This window comes from Neofelis nebulosa, chromosome 9, assembly GCF_028018385.1.
Source record: "Neofelis nebulosa isolate mNeoNeb1 chromosome 9, mNeoNeb1.pri, whole genome shotgun sequence".
NCBI classification, from domain to species: Eukaryota; Metazoa; Chordata; class Mammalia; order Carnivora; family Felidae; genus Neofelis; species Neofelis nebulosa.
In genome coordinates, this window is record NC_080790.1 from 79,592,621 (window position 1) to 79,616,652 (window position 24,032).

The following is a 24,032-nucleotide window of genomic DNA, read 5'->3' on the forward strand; positions in this document are numbered from 1 at the left end:
CTCTCTTTTTCTCAGCTTCCTCTTTTTCCATAATTTTATCTTCTAATTCACCTATTCTCTCCTCTGCCTCTTCAATCCGAGCTGCTGTCGCCTCCATTGTATTTTGCACCTCATTTAGAGCATTTTTTACCTCCTCATGACTGTTTCTTAGTCCCTTGATCTCTGTAGTAATAGATTCTCTGCTGTCCCCTATACTTTTTTCAAGCCTAGCGATTAATTTTATGACTATTATTCTAAATTCATGGTCTGTTATATTGCTTAAATTGTTTTTGATCAATTCGTTAGCTGTCACTACTTCCTGGAGTTTCTTTTGAGGAGAATTCTTCTGTTTCGTCATTTTGGATAGTCCCTGGAGTGGCGCGGAACTGTGGGACACTTCCCCTGTGCTGTCTGGAGTAACTTGTGTTGGTGGGCGGGGCTGCAGTCAGACCTAATATCTGCCCCCAACCCACCACTGGGGCCACAGTCAGACTGGTGTGTACCTTATCTTCCCCTCTCCCAGGGGTAGGACTCACTCTGATGTGGTGTGGCCCCTGTCTGGGCTACCTGCACACTGCCAGGCTTGTTGTGCTGCTTTGATGGGATCTGGCCTATTAGCCGGGGTGGATCCGCAGGTGCACAGGGGTGGGAGGGGCAGGCTTAGCTCGCTTTGCCATTGGTGGTCCCCTGTGGGAGGGGCCCTGCAGCACCAGGAGGGAAGCAGAACTGTCGGAGGGATGGATCCACAGAAGCACAGCGTTGGGTGTTTGCACGGTGCAAGCAAGTTCGGTGATGGGAACTTGTTCCCTTTGGGATTTGGGCTGGGGGATGGGAGAGGGAGATGGCACTGGCCAGCACCTTTGTTCCCCACCAAGCTGAGCTCTGTCTTCCAGGGCTCAACACCTCTCCCTCCCGGTGTCCTCCCGCCCTCCTACTCTCCAAGCAGAGCTGCTGACTTTTAACATTCCAGAAGTTAAGTCCCGCTGGCTATCAGAACTCACACAGTCCGGCCCCTCCGATTTTGTAAGCCAAACTCAGGGGCTCTGCTTTGCTGGGCAGGCTGCCCCTCCACCCTGTTTATTTATTTTTGAAAGACAGAGAGAGAGACAGACAGACAGACAGAGGGCAGGGGAGGAGCAAGGAGAGAGGGAGACACAGAATGTGAAGCTGGCTCCAGGCTGTGAGCTGTCAGCACAGAGCCCAATGAGGGGCTTGAACTCATGAGTAGTCTCAAGATCATGACCTGAGTGGAAGTCAGGCGTTTAACCAACTGAGCCACCCAGGAGCCCCTCCTTGAACCTATTAGAGGTTCTATGGTCTTAAATAACTTTAAATGTACTCGCACTTTCTTTTCATTTGATATTCTTATTAATGAAGGTATCCTCTAAACCAACAAATGTACTGAATGGCTGAGACATCTGACCCAAATAGTGACTGTTCAAGGGAGAGACAAAATATCAACTTCAGAAATAATTAATGATCAATGTTCTAAGGAAAATAATTTAGAGTACACTACACATCTTGTTAGTCTTTGCACATCCAGTACCTGCTGGATAAATATTTAGTGAATCAATAAAGAAATGGAAAAATGATTTAGTTTTAACCTAATATTTTAAGAATTATCACTTCCTTAGGAAGATTTTAAATGATTCATAATGTAGAAAGATAGCAGAACTAAAAAAAGACAAATATAAAAGCTTATGCTAATAATATGGTAAATGCAACACACAAAAGTAAAATACCTAAGAATCCTATTGAATCAAAAGCAGATTAAATCAACTTTTCAAAAACATTATCACAAAGATATCTTTGTGTATCTATTAGGTAATGGTTTTGTCATTTGTCAAAGACTTATTAGGGGAGCAAAATGATATTTTGGTCTCTACATTTTAAAATCTCCAGAGAAAAGATAAACAAGATCAAAAGAAAAGAATAAAAATCATAAAAAAATGGTAAAGAGGGCCAACAAGGAAAATTCAAGAAGCTCTGGTGGTTCTAACAAAAGGAATAAAATATGCAGTAACTACCTTTTTATATATTAGAAAAAAAGCAAGGGCGTCTGGGTGGCTCAGTTGGTTAAGCATTCGACTTTGGTGTAGATCACGACATCATGGTTGGTGAGTTCCAGCCCTGCATCAGGTAAACTTGAGCCCTGCTTCAGGTGAGCTCTGCTTCTCTTTCTCTCCCTCCCTCCCTCCCTCTCTCTCTGTCTTTTGCCCCTCATGGTATTCTCCCTCTCTCTCTGCCCCTCGCTCACTGGTACCCTCAATCTCTCTCAAAAAAAAAAAAAAAGGCAAACCAAAGTATTTCTATTATTGTATGAAAGGTTAAACAAAAGTTTATATATGCCTTCTAGCTAAGAAAAAGCAGGGGCAAACATAAGAAAACCTCTCTTGAAAAGACTCAAGAGCTATTAATGTTGAAAGATGATAAAAGAAACAAAGTCATCTCTCTACATCTAAAATTTTTAAAACTGAAAAATTAAAAAGGTTAAACATTTTTCTGCCTGGAGATGGGGCTTAAACCAGATTTCTCGTGAGCTTTTTCAGTTCTACAGTCTGATCTATGGAGAAAAATGTCCAACTCCTTTCAATGTAAAAGAGTCCTAAGTTACTACGCATAGAGAAGGAATTTTTCTTTTTTGACCTGCCAGGTTTCTAATGGTCAATGTTATATCCCAAGATCCAATTAAAACCAGCAGTACAACCACAGTAAGGAACAAAATAAACATACCTCCTGTTCTTCCATTACCAATCTGCAGAGCAGGCTGAAGGCTTCTTTCATTTTGCAATAAATGAGGCAAATGATAATAAATGCTTGGCACTTGAAGAGATTTTTTGCTTGTTAACTCCTTTAATAGCTTTAGGGTATTATCTAAAACAAAAAAGCAAAATTAATGCACAGGGTCACCTTACTTACAGAAATTGCTGATTTCGCAAATACAGCAGTAAAAATTTATGAGAACTAGAACTAAAGAATTTTCTTTCCTGATTTCATACTTTGGTAAACAAGATCTCCCTTTAAAATGAAAAAGACACTTCTTCAGCCAGAGTCTCAGAGTCTGATGCTGACAGCACTTGAAGGAAACTAAAAAGGTCAGCCAAAGTACCAGGAGAAGGTAGAAGGCTTTCATCACTTGCTATTGTAATGGTTCAGAATTTAGGCCCTGCAGAACACACACTAATAAACATGCTACCCATTGGGGTGCCTGGGTGGCTCAGTCGGTTGAGCGTCCAACTTCAGCTCAGGTCATGATCTCACACTCCGTGAGTTCGAGCCCCACGTCGGACTCTGTGCTGACAGCACAGAGCCTGGAGCCCGCTTCAGATTCTGTGTCTCCCCCTCTCTCTGTCCCTCCCCTGCTCATGCTCTGTCTCTGTCTCAAAAAAAAAAAAAAAAAAAATGAAAAATAATTTTTTAAACATGCTACCCGTTTATGAAAACATAGTAAGCACATTCACCACCCATAATTTTCTCTTTCCTTATGTTATTCTATTTTACCAAATTTTCAAATGGAAGATTTTTTTTCAAAGAAATTCAAGTACAATAATTTAAACAGCACAATTTAAGACAGATCCTAACTTTCAAATCATTTTCCAGTTTTTCTTGGAGGAATTAATGAATCTTTTAATATAACATGAAATAAAAACTCTGATCTGGTAGGCAACATTTTAAAATCCCAACAGTAATTTAACATTTTAAATATGGAAGTCAGCAATAAGGACTTAAAGCTTCAAAAAAGATTTCATGTGAAGCAATATGAAGACTCCATTAAAAATATAAGAACCAAAAATTCACCAAAAACTGCAAATGACTGTGATATGTTTAATGAAATTAATGTTTAATCTTATAAGTAAAGAAACAATTATAAATTACAAGGCACCAATTTCAATCTATCAAGTTAGCAGATCAAATAATGCTATTAAATTTTGGTGATAATCTGATATATGTTACAGCTATTCAAGACAGCATCAAAAACCCTAAAACATTTCTGTCTTATTACTCAATCATTTCCCTTTTAGGAATTTTACTTTCATGCTCTCAATAAATATTTAGCGATCATCTACTTTGTCCCAGCCACTGTGTCATGTGTTTGGAAATCAACAGACATTAAAACATAGATCCTTGTTTTTAAGGAAGTCATAATCTAATAAAAGTAACTTAAGGGCTACCAGAAATGTGACCAAGTTATACATAAAGACATCCATCACAGAGTTATAAACTAGGGAGAGAAAATAACACAGAAAAATCTTATTTGCTTAATAGTAAAATTGTTTAATATATTATGGTATATGGTTAACTGACAAAAGGCCATTAAAAACGGTATTTTTGAAAAATATTAAATGATACAATAAATGCTAATAGCATAATTTCAAAAGTAAAAATCAGGCTATAACAATTACAATTTTGAAGATAAACTTGCATGGAAAAAAGACTAGAAGGAAATGAAAACATGTTAAGAGAAATCACTCGACAGCAGGCTTATGGGTGATTTTTTATTATCTATTCCATTCCATACTTTTAAATGTTATTGTGCCACAACACAAATTTCACAATCAGGAGGGGAAGACAGAGCATGAAAATTCAAAAGTAAGGTAATGTAGTGGAGTGCCTGGGTTGGTTAAGCATCCAACTTTGGCTCAGGTCATGATCTCACAGTTCAAGGGTTCAAGCCCTGCATGAGCTCTGTGCTGACAGCTCAGAGCCAGGAGCCTGCTTTGGATTCTGTGTCTCCCTCTCTCTCTGCCCCTCCCCTGATCACACTCTGTCTCTCTTTCTCTCAAAAATAAACATGAAAAAAAGTTTTTTTTTTAAAATAAGGTTAGGTAGTGAATCTAAAGACAAGAAGAATAAATAGTAAAAGATGATGCTAAATGAAAAGGTATATTAATCTTGAAAGATTTATGTGTAAAAACACATTTATGTGTTTTTTACACACATAAATGTATGTAAAAACACCAAGTTAAATTTTAATTTCATTTGGAATATATTTTTGAAGAGATCTGGGTTTTTGCTCTAGTTGGTGAAATTTACACAACTGAAATCTAAATCAATTATTACTCTCTTAAAATCAAACTTAGCAATTAATAAAAATTGTTTTATAATTTACCATTATACAAAGTTTTGTGCAATGTTTCTCTCTGAAAAGAGTAATATATGCTGGTTGATAAGCTACTTTATACAACTTTCAAATAAATTATTTCACATAACCCTTTGAAAACATAACTTTTATGAAACTAAAAATATCATTTGTACCTGAAAACTTATTTAATGCATCCTTACTTCCATTTGTTTCTGCTCCTACACGCTTGAACTGCTGTACAATGGCATTTAATTCAGAAGAGCGCTGCGAGATTCTATGTTCAGCTATACGAAGACGTTCTTTCAAGGCAAGAAACTCTCGTTGATAAGCAATCAGTTTTTCTAGAAGCAAAACCAAATGTTTTTAATATATTTCTTTTAAAAAAGAAGAAACATAAAACCTAACTGTAAGATTAGAAATTTTAAAGTCACATTTTTCAGAAAGATGTTCATTTATGTATTGATACAGAACTGAAAAAAGAGCCCCAACCACTTATACATAGCAAAGCTACAACTAACCCTAATGCTCTTAATATCTGTAAGAATGCAAACACTTTCTACTTAGTCTTTCAGAAATGTAAAGACAGGGAGAAAAAGGACAAAGTTTTTAGAATTAACATTTCAGGCATACTGCTAACATCATTTCTCAAAAGGTTCAAACAAATATAAAGACCTTATTTGTATTAAGATAAAGTATTGAAACTGATGATAATATAATTAATAAAATGAATATTACCTTTTTTATAGCATTATCATTAATTTCTATAGGCTTTTTCCTCTGTACTTCCAATTCTGCAAAGATTTCCCTAAGCCAGACTTTGGTCAAATTCCTGATTCCGAGGGGCGCCTGGGTGGCTCAGTCGGTTAAGTGTCCAACTTTGGCACGGGTCATGATCTCCTGGTCAGTGGGTTCGAGTTCTGCGTTCAGCTCTGTGCTAACAGCTCAGAGCCTGGAGCCTGCTTCAGATTCTGTGTCTCCCTTTCTCTCTGCCCCTCCCCCACTCATGCTCTGTCTCTCTCTCTCTCTCAAAAATAAACAAACATTACAAAAAAATTTTTTTTTAATTCCTTATTTCTAAAACTTCTTATTAGGCAGGTGTAAAATGACTCCAGTTAACAGTCATCCATTTTAATTTGAGAGAATCACAGGTCAGGAAAACCTGGTTTGGGAAATAAAGTGGATTTCATGAGGATAAATGCAGGCACTGAAACAACAGTATCAGACAGCTCAGAGACAAAGTGCACAGTGAGACGATGCCTAAGGACAGAATCTGACATTAAAATCTAAGAGATGGTGGAAGACAAACCATTCATTAATTTTGATCAGCAATGCTGAAAGGTAGTTGAGGGATATGGGAGTAGTATGAGCAATTTCTACAACCTCATTAAACTAAGAGAAACCAGAACAATGGTTTTCAACTTCTGTATCAAGCTGGATAATCCAAGGCTACTATTTTGATATCTAAACAAAACACACCTTAGAAAGACTACTTTTTATTTAATATTATTATCTCTGCCTTCTTCAAGGACAGACTCAATAAGAAACAGACCTAAAAAAAATAAATCTGCATGGTTATAAAGATATTCTTAACAACAGGCAATTATCTTGTTCCTTGTCCCTTACACAAAAGCTCACACAATAAACATCTCTTCAGAATTCTGTGGCAGGGAAAAAAAGTCTGCCCTGCTCAATTGTCATTCTTCCATACATTGAACAATCACCATATAAGCAGCTATATTCTCCTTAACTTGCTGGCTTTAGGAGGGAAGAAAGGAAAAAGAAGGCTGTGATTAGGAGGGGCATATATGGAGCTTCAGAGTGCCAGCTAGGTCCTATTGACTGCTCTGGGTAGTGGTTCAAAAAAATTCATCACTATACATTCATAGTTTAGGCGCATGTCCGTATGCATATATTCATAATAAAAGAAATGTTAAAAAGATACTATTCACAAACACAAAACTATTAACAATTATATTCTAACAAAACCTAAAAGAATTGTAACAAGAGATATTCAAGATTCATATGATGGGGGCACCTGGGTGGCTCCATCGGTGAAGCGTCCAACTTCAGCTCAGTTCATGATCTTGCAGTTTGTGAGTTTGAGCCCTGCATCGGGCTCTGTGCTGACAGCTCAGAGCCTGGAGTCTGCTTCAGATTCTGTGTCTCCCTCTCTGTCCCTAACCTGCTCACACTCTCTGTCTTTTAAAAATAAACAAGCATTAAAAAAATTTTATAAGATTCATGTGATGAAAACTACAAACCCTTTACTGAAACCTCTAATGGAAGAGTTAATGAAGTCATCTCTCAATCCTAAGCGAGAAGATTCAATCTTGTAAAAAAAAAAAAAAAAAAAAAAAAGATAAATTCTACCCTGTTTAATTATAAATTCAATTCATTATCTTTCAAAAGAACACTGAAACTTTTTTGGTATATGACTTTTGACACGTGACTCTAAAATTCATCTACAGGAGAGAGTGTTTCTGAAGAGTCAAAACAAACAAACAAACAATAAATAAATAATAAAGGAGAGGGGCGCCTGGGTGGCGCAGTCGGTTAAGCGTCCGACTTCAGCCAGGTCACGATCTCGCGGTCCGTGAGTTCGAGCCCCGCGTCAGGCTCTGGGCTGATGGCTCAGAGCCTGGAGCCTGTTTCCGATTCTGTGTCTCCCTCTCTCTCTGCCCCTCCCCCGTTCATGCTCTGTCTCTGTCTGTCCCAAAAATAAATAAAAAACGTTGAAAAAAAATTAAAAAAAAAAAATAATAATAATAAAGGAGAATATGCTCTGAGATCAGAACACACTAGAAGGCTACAGGAATTAAAACAGTGTAGACTGCCAGGTCCGGACAGTGTGGATAAGGGCCAATTACACCAAGCAGGCTGTGTCCAAAATTAGCATGAATAAACTTCCTCTCAGTTCTTCCCTCTTTACGTGAGCAATTGAAAATCCTCTTCTTAACACTTACACAGTGCTGAGATAGTGGTTTCTTGACATCATCTGCCCAAAAGAGAATTAGAACTCTCTGGAGAAGTAACTTTAAGATGAACCTGAAACAATTTGGTGTAAACTAAGAAAATGTTATTTACAAAAAGACAGGACTTGTCAAAAGGGCACAGCATGGTACTTAATGGGCCCCTATTGGCCAAATTAGAGACAACTTAAGTACCAAAACAAATATTGACAGTAATAGCTTATACCTATTGAATAAAATAAGAATCCATGACCTCATATAAATAATAAATGAGGGGCACCTGGATGGCTCAGTCAGTTAAGAATCCAATTCCTGATTTAGGCTCAGGTCATGATCTCATGGTTTATTGGATCAAACCCCGCGTCTGGCCCTGTGCTCTCAGCTCTCAACCCTGCTTTGGGTTCTCTCTCTCTCCCTTTCCCTTTGCCCGTCCCCTGCTCTCTCGCTCAAAATAAACATTAATAAAATAATAAACAAAAATTAACAGGTGAGGGAGATGTGTTTCTTTTAGTAGAATGCAAGCTAATAAATGTAGAAGGAATGATGGATGTTGGAAAATTACCATTTTACAACTATCATAGCAATAACTGATTCAGGCAAGAATCAAAAATGGATGCTAAAATCAGCAGATCAAAGTTTTCTGAGGAACAAATGGGGTATGTATGTCACCTCAGGGTATCTCCCTACAAAGTACTTATTAATTTACAAAAGGAAAAATATGCTAACTTTACTACGAAGAAACCTGCCAGATATCTAACTTATGTGATCAAAGTTCATGTCAGCACCCAGAAAACAGATACAATGTGCCTCTGATATGATACACAGAGGACACACCTCATTTATGTGGCATTCCTGCCAAAAAATGCATGATCTGAATCTAATCTCAAGGAAACATCACACACATCCAAACTGAGAGATAATGTACAAAACAAAAAGCTTGTATTATAAAAAATGTCAAGGTCATCAAAGACAAAGGCTTATTAGGAACTATCACAGATTAAGAGACTAAAGGAGTCATGACAACAAAATGCAAAGCACAGCCATGGACTGAATCCTAGACCGGACAAACTAAATGCTACAAAGAACATTACTGGAAAAAATAACAGAATATACAGTAGATACTGTGCCAGTGTTAAATTCCCTAAGTATGATCCTTATACTGTAGTACTTAAACAGAATTCCTTGTTCCTAGGAAATAAACATTAAATTATTTAGGGGTAAAAAGGCATGATTTTTGTAATTTACTCCCAACTGGTTCTGAAAAGAAACTACAACAAATTGATAGAAAGGTTATGTTCATAACAGATGATATGTATAGAAAAGTCATTTTGTACTACCCTTGTAACTCTTCTTCAGTTGAAACTTTTTTAAAAATAAGTTTTCAAGGGGCTCCTTAAAGTCGGTTAAGTGTCTGACTTCGGCTCAGGTCATCATCTCACAGTTCATGAGTTGGAGACCCGCATCAGGCTCTCTGCTATTGGCATGGAGCCTGCTTCGGATCCTCTGTACCCCTCTCTCTCTGCCCCTCCCCTCCCCCTCTCTCAAAATAATCAAATAAATAAACTTAAAAATGTAAGTTTTTAAAAAGTAAGCAGGAGGGACAGGATGACATACAGGTTAGGTCTTTTAGCAGCTCTTGAGTGGGAAGATGGGATATGGACTTGAGGGCAGTCTCTGTCCCTACATTTTCTTGGTACTTTTTGAAACCAACTTCCCAGAGGCCAGCTTCACCAAGTAAAGAGAGTAACCAGTCCCAATGGATAAATACCCCCATCCCTAATTCCAAAGTGCTGTCCTGCTTTCAGATGACCTGGCCATGCTTGTGAAAAGATCCCTTGGGCACATGAAGTACTGGATAGAGTCCTAAGTATCTTCTTTCAGGGCCAGATACTAGTGCTGCTCTTAGCCCAAAGCCCACAGCTATGAAAGGGTTCCAATTGGGTCATTTCCCATCTCTCACATCCATCCTTTGTTTCTAACTCCACCCTTCCGCATTCAAAGAGTTCTCTCCCTGACATCAGAGCAAGTCCATACTCCAGCCAGAAAGCCATGTCAGTGAAAAAGAGTATGTGTGGTATAAAGCCTTGAACTAGTCCTGCCAGGAATACCACAGAACGCTGTTGGCTCCTCCAAACAGAAAGGAGTTACATATGATCTTTACACAGCTCTCCTGTGCAGTCCATCCTCCATCATCTACCCAAACACAGGCTCACTAGTGACTTCTAGAATTTTCTCCACCTATATTTCCCATAGTACTATACTGCTCCCTTGAGGAGAGTAGTGTATCATCCCAGAACTTCACACTTTAGCATAACATAAAAACAGTTTCTTCAAATTTGTGATTACGTGTTTGACAATTCTCTGTTTTCAACATTACTAGCACAATTCCTTTTTTTTTTTTCTTGCTTTTCTTTAATCATTTCAATCAGTTTCTATGGGGGAGGGGACATGGCAAGACGGTGTGGGAAACTCTTATATTATCATCTTACCAGGAAATGCCTAGTTCTGTTTGTTTTGTTTTATTGTAGACAGAACCTAACTTAAAAAAAAATTTTTTTTGTAAGTTTATTTGAGAGAGAGAGAGAGAGAGAGAGAGAGAGAGAGAGAGAGAGAGAGAGAGCATACAAGCAGGGGAAGAGAGAGAGGGAGAGGGAGAGAATCCCGAGCAGGCTCTGCACTGTCAGCTCAGGGCTTGAACTCACAAACCATGAGATCATGACCTGAGCCGAAATCAATAGTCAAACACTCAACTGACTGAACCACCCAGGTGACCCGAATCTTTTTAATTGTAGAAAATTATATATCCAGATTAGACAATGAAAGTACAAATCATGTTCTGTGAACCTAAGACTCTGAAACATACAAAATTTCCAGAGAAACCACTTTAATTCCTTCAAATCAAATAATCAAACCAGTTTTCCAGTAAAAGTGTATCTTTAGGTCTTCAAAGACTTATTAGGTTGAACCATATGAAATCGCTGATATTTGATTATTTTTAACAAAAATGGCAATTTTATATGGCTCAACAATTTAAAAATAACAGCTTTGGACTCAACAATTAAAAAAATGTATAAACAGTATAGATGAAAAATTAACACAAACAAAAAGGTACTATAAACTAAAACCCAGTATGTTATATATAAAAACAGAACAAAAAATTTCATTTTCAAACAATAGTACTTTTTTATTAGCAAGATGTGGGGGATACTACTGAGTTCTATAAGCCAACATTAAAAACTGGCTTCTGAGGGGCTCAGTCGGCTAAGCATCTGACTCTTGGATTTGGCTCAAGAAATGATCTCATAGTTCATGAGTTCAAGCCCTGTATATGGCTCTGTGCTGACAGTGTGGAGCCTGCTTTGGATTCTCTCTCTCCCTCTCTCTCCACCCTTCCCTTGCTCTGTCTCATTCTCAAAATAAAAATAAAAACAAAAACTGCCTTATGTTAAACTTAAAATTACCAAAAATTAAACCCACTTCTAAATTTCTTAATTTTAATATATATTAAACAATAAAATCCTGGCACTGGAAAGAATGTTGATAAGTCATCTGGTCCATCCCTCTGTCCTTTAATACTACAATGAACTACTTCACACAAATATTAAAATATATATATGTGTGTGTGTGTGTGTGTGTGTGTGACATACATACACATATATGAGCGAGGAGCTCCCTTAGTAATAGATTCCACAATTTAACAAGCTTTATTTTTCAGGAAGTCATTGCCTTTGAAAAACATTTCATTGCACATTTACCATTCTTATGCAACCATTTTTTAAAAGGAAGAAGGCCCAGATGAAATTATGGGCAATTTCCTACTTAAAAATCTCTTAAAAAATAAAAGAACTGGATTCAGAAAGGTTTAGAACTAGTCTAGAAAAGGGGAGCCTAGGTGACTTCAGTAGGTTAAGTGTACGATTTTGGCTCGGGTCATGATCTCACAGTTCATGAACTCAAGACCCATGTTAGGTTCTGTGCAGACAGCTCAGAGCCTGGAGCCGGCTTCATATTCTGTGTCTCCCTCTCTCTCTCTGCCCCTGCCCTGCTTGCATTTTCTTTCTCTCTGAAAAATAAACAAACATTTTTAAAAATTAAAAAAAAAAAAAAAAAAAAGAACTGGTCTAGAAAAGCCAAAAGACATAGTGAATAGGAGTCCAAAAGACAGAGGATGAAATGAATTTGAACAATTCTAATTAGAATGGACAGCTAAAAGTTACAAACAAGACTAAGTATCTTATTCTCTAACATTACTGCTCTAACATTACTACTTGGATTGTTAAAACACAGATTGTTAAAACACAAAATTCTGGACCCCCACCTCAAGAGATTCTGATTCCAGTAGGCCTAACATGGTACTTAAGAATTTCTAACAAGCTCCGGGTTACCTGGGTGGCTCAGTCAGTTAAGTGTCTGACTTTGGCTCAGGTCATGATCTCACAGTTCGTGGGTTCGAGCCCTGCCATCGGGCTCTGTGCTGACAGCTCAGAGCCTGGAGCTTGTTTCAGATTCTATGTCTCCCTCTCTCTCTGTCCCTCCCCCACTCGTGCTCTGTCTCCCTCTGTCTCAAAAATAAGTAAATATTAAAAAAAATTTTTTTGATTAAAAAAATAATAAAAAAAGAAGAATTTCTAACAAGCTCCAAGGTGATGCTGAGCTACCCACTAAACAGCATTAAGCCAATACTGTCCTCAAAGTAGGTCTAGACTCAGGCAGCCTGGACATTTGTGTGGTTCTGCTCCACTATGCACTAGCTGCTTCTCCTCTCTCTGGCTTACATGTTAAGAGATCCAGGGAGAGAAGGGAGCATTAAAATGTTCAGGACATAATCCTCAAGATTATACTTGGGGCATAGACATATTTTAAAATATTCAGTGGACACCTATTTCCAAGGACCTCTTAAGAATTATGTAGAATTAACAAGACCATTCAATGTCCCTAGAGTATTCCAGTCAGGATCTACCATACAAGCACGGATTAAACCTGCAGCACCCTTCTAAACTCAAAGGGAAAATGGAGCCCACTGATACACAAAATCATATACTTTATTTAGATTAAAGCAAAGAGTAAAATTCCTCTGTTCCCTTACATAATGTTTTCACTATGCTTACAAAACAGAATCCTAACTAGTGAATGAATACCAGAGAAGCTATGGGTGAGAAGTTTTCTGGAATACAATCCCTGTTTCCAAGTTGTCCCCTAAGTAGTATAATCATTAACAATATCACTCAAAACAGACTTCCAGGTAAAGGCTTAGTAAGTTAAAATCTATCCACTGATCATATAAATAAAGCACAACACCTTAAGATAATCAAATGATGCTGCATATACCTATTACAACACACTCTTAGATGTAGTTTCCCACTAAATAGCTACAAATCATTTTCCTTGATTTCCCTGAAGTCAGGGAAATCTCTTTTTAGCAATTATCATAAAGTTCTAAATTCCATTATCATAGTGAAATGAGATGAAAAAACAATAAATTGCATAACTTAGGATAATGGTTACTAGAGTATACTTAGCCATATGTTTATAACTGTTCTTTACTAAATTATATTGACCATGATTCTATTAAACCTGATTTTTAAAAATTCAGTAAGCTATAAGGAGCTTGGAGTAAAAATTATCAGACAGCCATGAACTCTTTTCCTTAAGTACTTAAACTTACTGGCAGACACTTTTCCAAAGAGGTGTTGCTTTATACCCAAAACAAAAAATTTGTATTCCAAAAGATACAATGGTATGTATTTTCCCATGAAGTATCAAACTCAATGAACTTTTAAAATACAATCCATTTTTACATTGGAGTTATCTGTGCAGCAGTTTCTTTACAATTGTACATAAAATACGTTTTCTATAAGTTAATGTATAAAATACTGCTTTATGCCAGAATAAAAATATTAGTATTTACTATTTTTAAAAAAATCCCTTAAGACAGAGCATTTATTCTACATTAGAATCACCTTTATTTAAAAAGCATAAAATTTAAATAGAAAATAAATACATACTTATATACCTTTAAAAAATAAAAAATAAAAAGCAGGATACTAATCACTAGGCAACCCTACACTATGGACTAGCCCTACCAGCAAACGTCGTGTCCGCTTTCTGTATCTCCCTCACTAGATCTGGTTATTCATTTTATGCTTTATTTCATGTTTTCTTCCCTCTCTTCACTTTTCTCTGTTCCTTATTATCTACCTTTCCTAATACTTTTCTGCAAAACTCTTTTCAAATTCTTCTATGTTTCTTTCCACACTTTTCATTATCATCCACAAACTTCACATCTTTCCCCTCTTTACTCTTTCCTATTATTCATGTTCCCCCTATCCACCCAGAAATATCCCCACCTTTTCTGTTGTCTTTATTTTGAATTACTGAGAACTTTTTTTTGTCCAATTGACATAAATACAGTTCACTTGCTTGGAAACACTAACTTTGTAGTCTTTTGTAAACTTCACTGAAAACAATTGAGAATTTAGGATTTTTCCTTCCTGTAACCATAATGGCAACAACAACAACAAAAAGGAAACTGACAGGAAAACATTTCACAATTACTAGATAAATCAGAAAATGAATGCAGAGACAGGTAATATTACCCTAAACTCACTGTTGGTGAAATGGATTATAAAAGTAAATCTCAGACTAGGACTCTTCAGATGACTACATCATAAATGAATTCTGTCAAGTTCAAGATCAAGACTCCAGTTACAGATCAAAATAGACATCTCCCTATTCTTTCCACTAAGGAAAACAAAAACCCTGGACATTACATATTACAAACACAAGGAAGGTTCTTAAAGGCGTACAGAAGTCAGCAGATAGAAGGGACAATGGAACCTAAGGAACGACACAATAGTGAGTTCTCTTGAGTTTTCTTTTTGCCTCATATATTCCAGACAGAGTACTGGAGAAGCCACCATCCAGGAAACACAAACAGGAGCACACAAAAACATCCCAAGAAAAACCCACTCTCTCTAAAAAGGACTAAGGATGAGACAACCTAGCAAGGGAGAAACCTTTTAGACAATAACCACTATATTCCTGACCAAACACCATGAATACCACCATGGTCCAATCCCTACCTCACTAGCAAAAGCAAACTGGGGAGTCTAGACTTCCACCCCTATCCAAGTGTAACAAAGCCCCCCCCACACACACACACACACACACACTCACACACACATGGGCCATATCAGAAAAAAATGTACGAAGAGCCAGGACTTTCATTACCCTTCAACAGTAAAGTGCCCCCACAATGAAATATCAGTGGAGGCCAAATGGAAAGTAGTGACAGGTTCCTCCCCCTCTGCCAACCAGAGTGGCGTCACCAGATGCCTAATGGGAACCAACCTTCTACCCTTGCACAGCAGAAATGAGATGCCCCTTCCTAATGGGTATCAACAGAGGGAAAGTAAGGAGGTTGGACTTCTATCCTCACCTGGCAGTGATAAAGTGGCACTCCAACTTCCCCCCAAAAAATCGTGTAAGAGAAGGCCAGCTAAGACAGACAACTTAAACAAGGCCCAGAGTCTCATAACATAATATCTAAAATGCCCTGGATACAGCTGAAAATCACCCATCATACTGAGAATCAATAAAATCTCAACTTGAAAAAGAAAAGATACGGGGCGCCTAGGTGGCTCAGTCGGTTGATCGTCCGACTTCAGCTCAGGTCATGGTATCACGGTCCGTGAGTTTGAGCCCCGTGTCCGGCTCTGTGCTGACTGCTCAGAGCCTGGAGCCTGCTTCAGATTCTGTGTCTCCCTCTCTCTCTGACCCTCCCAGTTCATGCTCTGTCTCTGTCTCAAAAATAAATAAACATTAAAAAAAATTAAAAAAAAAAAGAAAAAGAAAATATAATGAATACATGCCATCACCAAGATGACACAGATGGTGGAATTATCTGATAAGGATTTGAAAGCAGCCATCATAAAAATGTTTCCACGGGCAGATTAAACAAATGACAAAGAGAAAGAAAGAAAGAAACCCTACACAAAGAAATACAAAATAAAAATTATAGAAACAAATGAAATTTTAGAACAGAAAATATGATAAATGAAATAAAAAATTTAATGTGTGGGCTCAATAGCAGAATGAAGAAGACAGAAGAAAGTATCAGGGAATCTTGAGAAAGACCACCAAAATTGCCCAATCTGAACAACAAAGAGAAAAGAGACTGGAAAAAAATTTTTATGAGTGTCAGGGACCTTTGAAACTGTAACAAAAGATCTAAAATCTAACATTCTTGTCAACAGAGTCCCAGAGGGAAAACACCAAGACAGTGGGGTGGAAAAAGTATTAGAAAAAGTAATGGCTAGAATATCCCAAATTTGGTAAAAGATATGAACATACATTAAGACGTAAGAAGCTGAGAAAATTCCAAAAAAGATAAACCCGAAGAAATCTATACCAAGAAACACCATAAATGAACTTCAGAAAACTAGAGACAAAAAGTCTTGAAAGCAGCCAGATACAAGCATCCAGCACTTCTCCCAACAGAGTGGTACAGGACACACTTACTTCTGCTAGCAATGAATTTTGACACACATGCAAAGTGTTGTCCACCAGTAAAGCTCATTAGAGACTCAGTGTCCAAGACTGTTATTGGAGGCTGGTCATGTAGGTAAGCTCTCTGCCTAGCACATACCAAAATTCCTGACTCTAATAAGGAAAGCAGGTGTTCAGCATAAACCAAATTGCTTGTATAAATAATTTAGGCACAATAAACCACTCTTACAATGTAGAGTCAGTTTTATATCAGTGTTTACCAAGCAAGTTACCAGATGTGAGCCAAGGTCCAGCCTTGGAAGCAGGTCTTTCTAATAATAAGCAGTCTCAGATCTGTTGTTAACTCTCTTTACAGCAGGAATCACATTTTAGATTTTTTCATGTCAATGCCTTGTAGAATGCTAGGTAATAAGTAGCTATGCCAGCGAGCTGCAAATCCTCTTAAATTAAAAAGAAAATTATCATAAGAAACTGACATGTGCAAAATTTGTCAGCATTATTTATAAGGTTAAGCTAGTGATGGTAATTATATAAAAGAATGTTATGGACCCAATAAAAATAATGACATGGGAAACATCTGTGACATATTAAGCAAAAATGTGAGCTACCCAACACTCCCAATATGATGCCAATTACATTATATTCACTATAGTAGCTCTCAAACTTTTTGGTCTCAGAACCCCTTTACAAAATTTTTCAAAAATTAGAGGACTCCAAAAGATCTTTTATGTGAATTATATCAACACTTCCCATATTAGAAATTAAAACCAATTAACATGTAAAATATTTAAAATTCTTTAAAAAATAAACCCACTACATGTTAACATAAATAACATATTTTGCCAAAAATAACTATTTTCTAAACCAAAAACATTTAATAGAGTGACATTTGCTCAAATCTCTTTAATGTCTGTCTTAACAAAATACAGCTGAATTCTCATATCTGCTTCTGCTATCTCTTTTGAGAATAAAAAAGGCAAATAACCAAATAAGTAGTATTTTTACAAAAATAGTCTTGATTTCATGAACCTCCTGAAAAGGTGTTGGGACTCATGCCCTTGAACCACACTTTGAGAATCACCAGTCCAGAAAAATGAAGGAAAATATATCAAAAATGTTAACACAGCTCTACCTGCTAGATAGATTCTGTTGACCAGCATTTTCACATTTCCATGCATTTATATTCTATTAAATAAGAGTGATATGCTAGCTTTTTTTTATGCTATTCTTGTCTACTGCCGGTTTAAGGGTGCAATGCACTTTATCCTTGTACTTCATTAAACAATGGAGCCCAGAACTAGACAATTACTCATATCCCCAAAGCCTGGCTGGCAGTCTTTTGAAAGCATCACAAAAAATTCAGTTAGCTAATGTTCTGTAATAATCCAGTGTTCTCAATTTAGCCCTCCTCTAATATGTCAACCATGAATAATATCCTTTCAGAGTTAAGAATACGTCAAGCGTAGATTTCCAGACAACCTCTGAACACAGCACATGCTTAAGCAGCTTTCCAACCTGGAAAAATTAGATTAGGAAAGTGTTTTAGGAAATGGATGGTAGCCAACTAAGCTGAACATAAAATAATACCACACCAAGCCCAAGGGCTAAATCTGCCAACTTTAATACATAAACAAGAAAGGCAGCTGGCGTACCTGGCAGAATTTAGGTCTATATTCTAACCCCCTTCAGGTCCTATTTTAACATTAGGTCCTTATTTATAATACCTCAGATACTAAAGACTTTTCTTTTTTTTAGAAATTCACTATGGCAAAAACTTTACACCATGATTTTATGTGTACGTATTTATACGAGCTTGGAGAATCCTAGGTATAATGGGTCTCAAGCCTGCCTGCAAACAGAATCACCTGACGGACTTTTTAAAAATGCCCAGGGGACTTCTAACTTCTAGCGCAACAGATGGAGGAGGTCCACAGATTTCTCTTCCCCAAGAGCAACTATAAAGCTAGCCAAACGAGTCAAAAACAACCATTTCGGTGCTCTGGCAACCAGAGACATACAACAAATTGAGAAGCGTTTATTCATGAAAACGACTGCACTTTGGGTAAGAACAGCGTAAGTATGTGGCTTTCTTGCCAGGAGCTGCCTCATCCCACCCTCAGCTATATTACTTCAGAAGTTCAACAAGGAGGGGGCAGACCTTGAAACCAGCAGATTCACTGTCATTGCCAGAGGGGACTCACTTGATTGGGACTACAGGTCGAAGTGGCAATCTCTGAGGCAAATGAAAGGGTGGACCAGTGGCTCTGCTAGCCTGAGGCTACTGTACCATATGGAGCAAGCAATGGACTGGCAGACTTAAGGAGACTTAACACGGAGTTCTAGGGAGTTAGACAGTGAGTGGGAGCTTAAAAAGCTCTTCACAGTTCAGGTTGATTGTAGGCTATGAGCACGCACAACAGAGACCAGAGCAGGCCCAAGCTACCCACACGTGCCTAGCTGGCAAAACCCATGGACACACACAGAAGAACTGAAATAGAAGCAAGAGGAAAGTAAAGCCAGAGCTGACTTGAAAACAGCCCAAAGTAGGACTGCTCCACAGCCCACATGCACCCATCAGCAGAGAATAGAGGTCTTACTGGCTCAAAGTGTTTGACTCCAAACCCTGATCGGTCTTTGACTGAACACTATTCTGTGCACTTAAAAATAAAAACAAATCAAAATAAAAACATAGAGATCAGTAGTCACATACTATGGGACAGACAGTCTTTGGAGATTTAACCCAACCAAGTCACTGAACAAATGAGCAAGCAAAACCACCACCACCATCAGTGATTAAAAAAAAAAAAAAAAAAAAAAATCTAGAGTTGCATCAATATATATCTAAAATATACAGTGGTCAACATGTATTTACAAGACATGCAAAGAAAAAAAGGAAGTGTGACCCATAATTGGAGAGGGGCAATTAAAAAGCAGTCCATAGAAATGATCTCTGAGTATTCCCAGATGTTGGGTTTATCAGATGAAGACTTCAAAACAACTACTAAAAAAGAACCAAATAAAACCACATTTAGAGAATTAAAGGAAAGTGTGATAAAACTGATGTAATGAACAGAGAAAATAAAGAGGTAGAAATTCTAAAACAAAATGGAAATAGTGGAGTTGAGGCTCAACAGATTTCTGATGGCAAAAGAAAAAGAGACTAAGAGCCAAATGCTCATCTATAATAGAAAGTCCATAGATTATATCTAAACTTTTTTAAAAATCAAGAAATAATAACATATATATGTCATTTATAAATATGGCAATATCAGAAAGAACAGCCAAAAGTACTAAAAATAGCCACTTCTAGGAAATGAGACTAGGACAGTACAGAGAAATGAAGCTGGATACCATTCTTTCAATATAACCTTTGAGGGTAATCATATATTTTATTAACTACAAGCATATTACACTTTAATAAAAATGTTATTTAATTTATAACCACAAAACAGCAGGGCTCAGTTGGTTAAGCATATTTTTTTTTAATGTTTACTTACTTATTGAGAGAGGGAGAGACAGTGAGCGAGCATGAGCAGGGGAGGAGCAGAGAGAGAGAGAGAGAGAGAGAGAGAGGGAGAGAGAGAGAATCCTAAGCAGGCTCCATGCTGTCAGCGCAGAGTTGACATGGGGCTCAATTTCACCAACCATGAGATCATGATCTGAGCAGAAATCAAGAGCTGATGCTCAATTGACTAAGCTACCCAGGCGCCCCTAAGCATCTGACTCTTGATCTCAGCATCACGAGTTCAGGCCCCACATTGGGCTCTACACTGGGTGTGAACCTTACTTAAAAGAAAAGTACAAAACACATAAACAGATAGCAATACCATGGCTTTAATTGAAGGACCTAGAAAGTAGAACCAGAAGACCCACTCCATTTAATAAGAAGCCGAGGAGAAACAACCACAAAAAGGTGGTGATCACAGTACTTAGAGAATGGAGTTGGAAAGAGAGAATGAGGAGGTACCGTGATGCAACACCCTGGGAGATACTGACAGGAGGCTGAGGGTGAGGGTATTTCTGTACTCAGCTCCAAGACTAGTTCTTGGCCACCATGGAACACAGATGACATGCTGGCAAGGAGATGCCATGACGGGTCAAAGGGAAAGCTAGAGATCATGGGGAAGCTAAGGTGGTTACGCTAAAGTGTACAGGAAAGGCAAGGCTATGGCAAAGAGGGTCAGGGGAGGAACATTGTGAGAGTAAGAAACACAACACTTTTGGGGTACTAGTAAGTACTCAGGATGGTGACAACTTAGGAGATGAAGGTGAGCTAAACCCTGGAGACCAGTGAGATGTCAGAATTAGAAATGAGAGTTGTACACAAAACTGATCTGTCCTCACATCACACAAGCTTTCAGCAGCGTCCTCCATGACAGACCACTTTTCTCCTTCTTGAAACACTTCCCTCAATTGATTTCTTTGGGATTACAATGTCCTAACATTCTTCCTATTTCACCAACTGCTTCTCCTCTTCTACTTGACCTCAAAGATAGAGTTGACAGGGCTCAATCCCGTAAATTATCTCATCCATTCCTAGGACTTTAAATTTCATCTGCATGCTGATAATACTAAAATCTGTATCTCTAGCCTAAGCGTCTCAAATTTATCACAGAACTCTTGATGCCCATCTCTGCCATACCCCCCACACTAGGCTCTACCCGCACTGATTTTATGTTCCTTCAACATGCCAAGCGCATTCTTACCTCAGCACTTTCACACCTGGTATTCCTACTGCTAGGACTCCCTCTTCACTCTACTGCTTTGGCTTATCATTTAGGCCTCAACGAAACTGCCACCTACTCAGAAAGGCCTTCTCTGACTATCTGTATCTTAATAGCCTTCATTCCTACCTCTGGCATTCTCCATTACATTTGCTTATTTTAGTGTCAGTATTCACTGCTATCCAAAATAATCTAGTCTGTTCAGTTGCTCAAATATTATTGGGTAACTCCCTGCCTCCACCCTCAGCATCTCTATAAACAGGTGATATCCTTGCTGTCACAACGACTATCTTGTTTACCACTCTATCACCAGTGCCTAGTCGAACAGTACCTTGTATACACTCAATAAACACTAGCTAAATGAATGATTTAACTAAGCTAAAGAGAGCAAAAGGAGCAATATGAAGAAAGCTACTAACAAATCCAAGAACACAATGCCTGTAAAACCCTAATAGCCTGTAACTGACATTTCCCTCACGATCTAATTCACTACCGTAGCAGTTTAACCACTAAGATAGTTTAGCATATTAACTTCTAGAGAGTCCACCAAAAGAACATAGAAAGAACAATTCACATGCAAGAAGAAACTTTCTTTAAGGAAGGTGACAGGATGACATCTTAGAGTGTCTTATTTCTCCTTTATCATCAATCTTGGTTTTCTGATAAGGAAACCCACGTTATCTTTACTCTTGTGTCCAATTGGTTCAGAAAGGGCAAAACTCATTTCCCTTGAGAAGAGAGTTCATTAACCTTCTAGAGCTTAATCAACACACTAAAAGAGAACTTCCTTTCATTATTGCTTCAACAAATGCTTGCCACCACCTCAGGAAATGTTTCCCCTCTCCTCACTCTTTATACTTCCTTCCTAAAGCACTGATTGCAATCCTGTGCTGGTTTCACATGTTTGATTCATACTCTGGATCATGCACTCTCTCAGGTACACAGGTTCACACTGATTCCGAATGATGGCTCGAGATCACTGAGCTATCACTTCCCAGCACAACTGAATCAGTTTCCCTGTTCTGTCCAAACATGGCCAATCACTGTCTATCACGGTCTTTCACTTTACTACATATTTCTTTGCTCAAGACAGTTCCAATTTACAACCATTACCCCACTGTAATTGTTAACAGCACTCCCTTTACTCTCAAGTGCCTCAGGCTGGACATTATATCATCACCCTAATTGCAGAGGAAATAAATAATGTCCATTGAAAATGTTATTTATGGTCACCCAACTGATTATGTGATCACTGAATAATCTGAAATTAATGAAAATCAACAATAAAATTCCTATTACTAGATACCAAGAACCAAGGGTACCCAAGCACTGAAAATGAGAAATACAATGTGGATGTTGAAGAGACTGATAACACAGAGGGTTTGATGTCATGTCCCAACCATTACCTATGAAGTGTGTAAGGACAAAAAATTCACATCTGCCATGCCATGACCTAACCTCTAAAAGACAGGCTCTTGAATGAACAAGGATGAAAATGTTATATGCCCACTTTAGAATAACTTGGACCAGAATGTTGCTGGGAACTAGAGAACAGAATGGTATAAAAAGTGGCTATAGTGTGACATCAGAGAAAATGGTAGAGTAGGGATTTCTAGGGGATGTCCTTCCCCAGAAACACAAATGATGTGAGAAAAAAAATTCAAGATGTTTTTATGAATACAGAATAATGTTTGCATAGTACTAGTACATATATAGCATAAAGCTATTTGTGTAAACATTTTAAACACACACCTATATACAGACACACTTATACACACAATTTATATACATAAATCAATGTATAAAAACTGGATTAGAAGAGTACACAAACATGATATGTTTACCTTGATCAAGGTAGGGGGCAAAGGTGAAATACAGGTGTGGGGGGAGGGGAGACAGAATGAAAAGTGACTGCTAACAAGTACAGGGTTTTCTTCTGGGTTAACAAAAATGTTCTGGAATTAGTGGTGATGTTTGCACAACTTCATGAATATATTAAAACCACTGAGTAGCATACTTTAAAATGGTTAGTTTTAGAGGCTCCTGGGTGGCTCAGTCAGTTAAGCATTTGACTCTTAATTTAGGCTCAGGTCATGATTTCACAGTTCGTGAGCTAAAGGCTCTGTGCTGATAGTGTGGAACCTGCTTGGGATTCTCTCTCTCTGTTCCTCCCCCACTTGTGCGTACTCTCTCTCTAAATAAATAAGCCTAAAAAAATTAAAATGGTTAATTTTATGGTATTTGAATTGTATCTCAATTTTTTAAAAAGAGTATGTATCCTCTAAATTAACATAGGGAGAAAATGGAAAAATACTTAATTGATCCAAAATAAGCAAGAAAGGAATGAAAAAGGATGAATAATAAACACAGTTGACATAGTGGGCTTTGCTCAAAATATTAATAAAAAGATGAAATGAAAAAAATAGGTGGGAGATTTTAGGTAGGTCTGCCATGCTTTATTAATTAAAGGTGAAAAGATTGGAAGTAAGTACAAACAAACATCTAGAGAAAATACTTCTATATTACTCACTATATTTTTCTGTATACTTTTAAATTTTTAAAATGGGGAAGGGTGGGGTGGGGTAAGAAAATGGTCTCTGTCTTTAGGAAGTTGATTGTCTAGATTAAATCCTAGTTCAATTTTGCTGGCTACTAGCAATCACTGCTTATTCTTGTAAGTATTCATCGTCACAAAGTGTCTGTCCCCAAATGCCAAGTTCTGTAGTCAGCAATATCCACCTTCTTGTCCTTTAAAAAAGAAACAAAACC

The 24,032-nt window shown here is 37.7% G+C and overlaps 1 protein-coding gene across 4 annotated transcripts in view; it reads right to left on the minus strand.

Annotated features, from left to right (window-relative positions):
- The window catches only part of MGAT4A (alpha-1,3-mannosyl-glycoprotein 4-beta-N-acetylglucosaminyltransferase A), a 122,206-nt gene that overhangs the window by 73,941 nt on the left and 24,233 nt on the right, over positions 1 to 24,032 (minus strand). For 3 of the 4 annotated variants that reach the window (XR_009248716.1, XM_058684367.1, XM_058684368.1), the window contains exons 3-4: positions 5,236 to 5,403; positions 2,713 to 2,853 (exon numbers count right to left, since the gene is read on the minus strand). Coding sequence is in view for 3 of the 4 variants with exons in the window: in XM_058684367.1 (XP_058540350.1) it covers positions 2,713 to 2,853; positions 5,236 to 5,403 (309 nt within the window). In the remaining variant the exon portion in view is untranslated. The remainder of the gene's footprint in view (positions 1 to 2,712; positions 2,854 to 5,235; positions 5,404 to 24,032) is intronic. The other variant, XM_058684369.1, reaches the window with a different exon arrangement.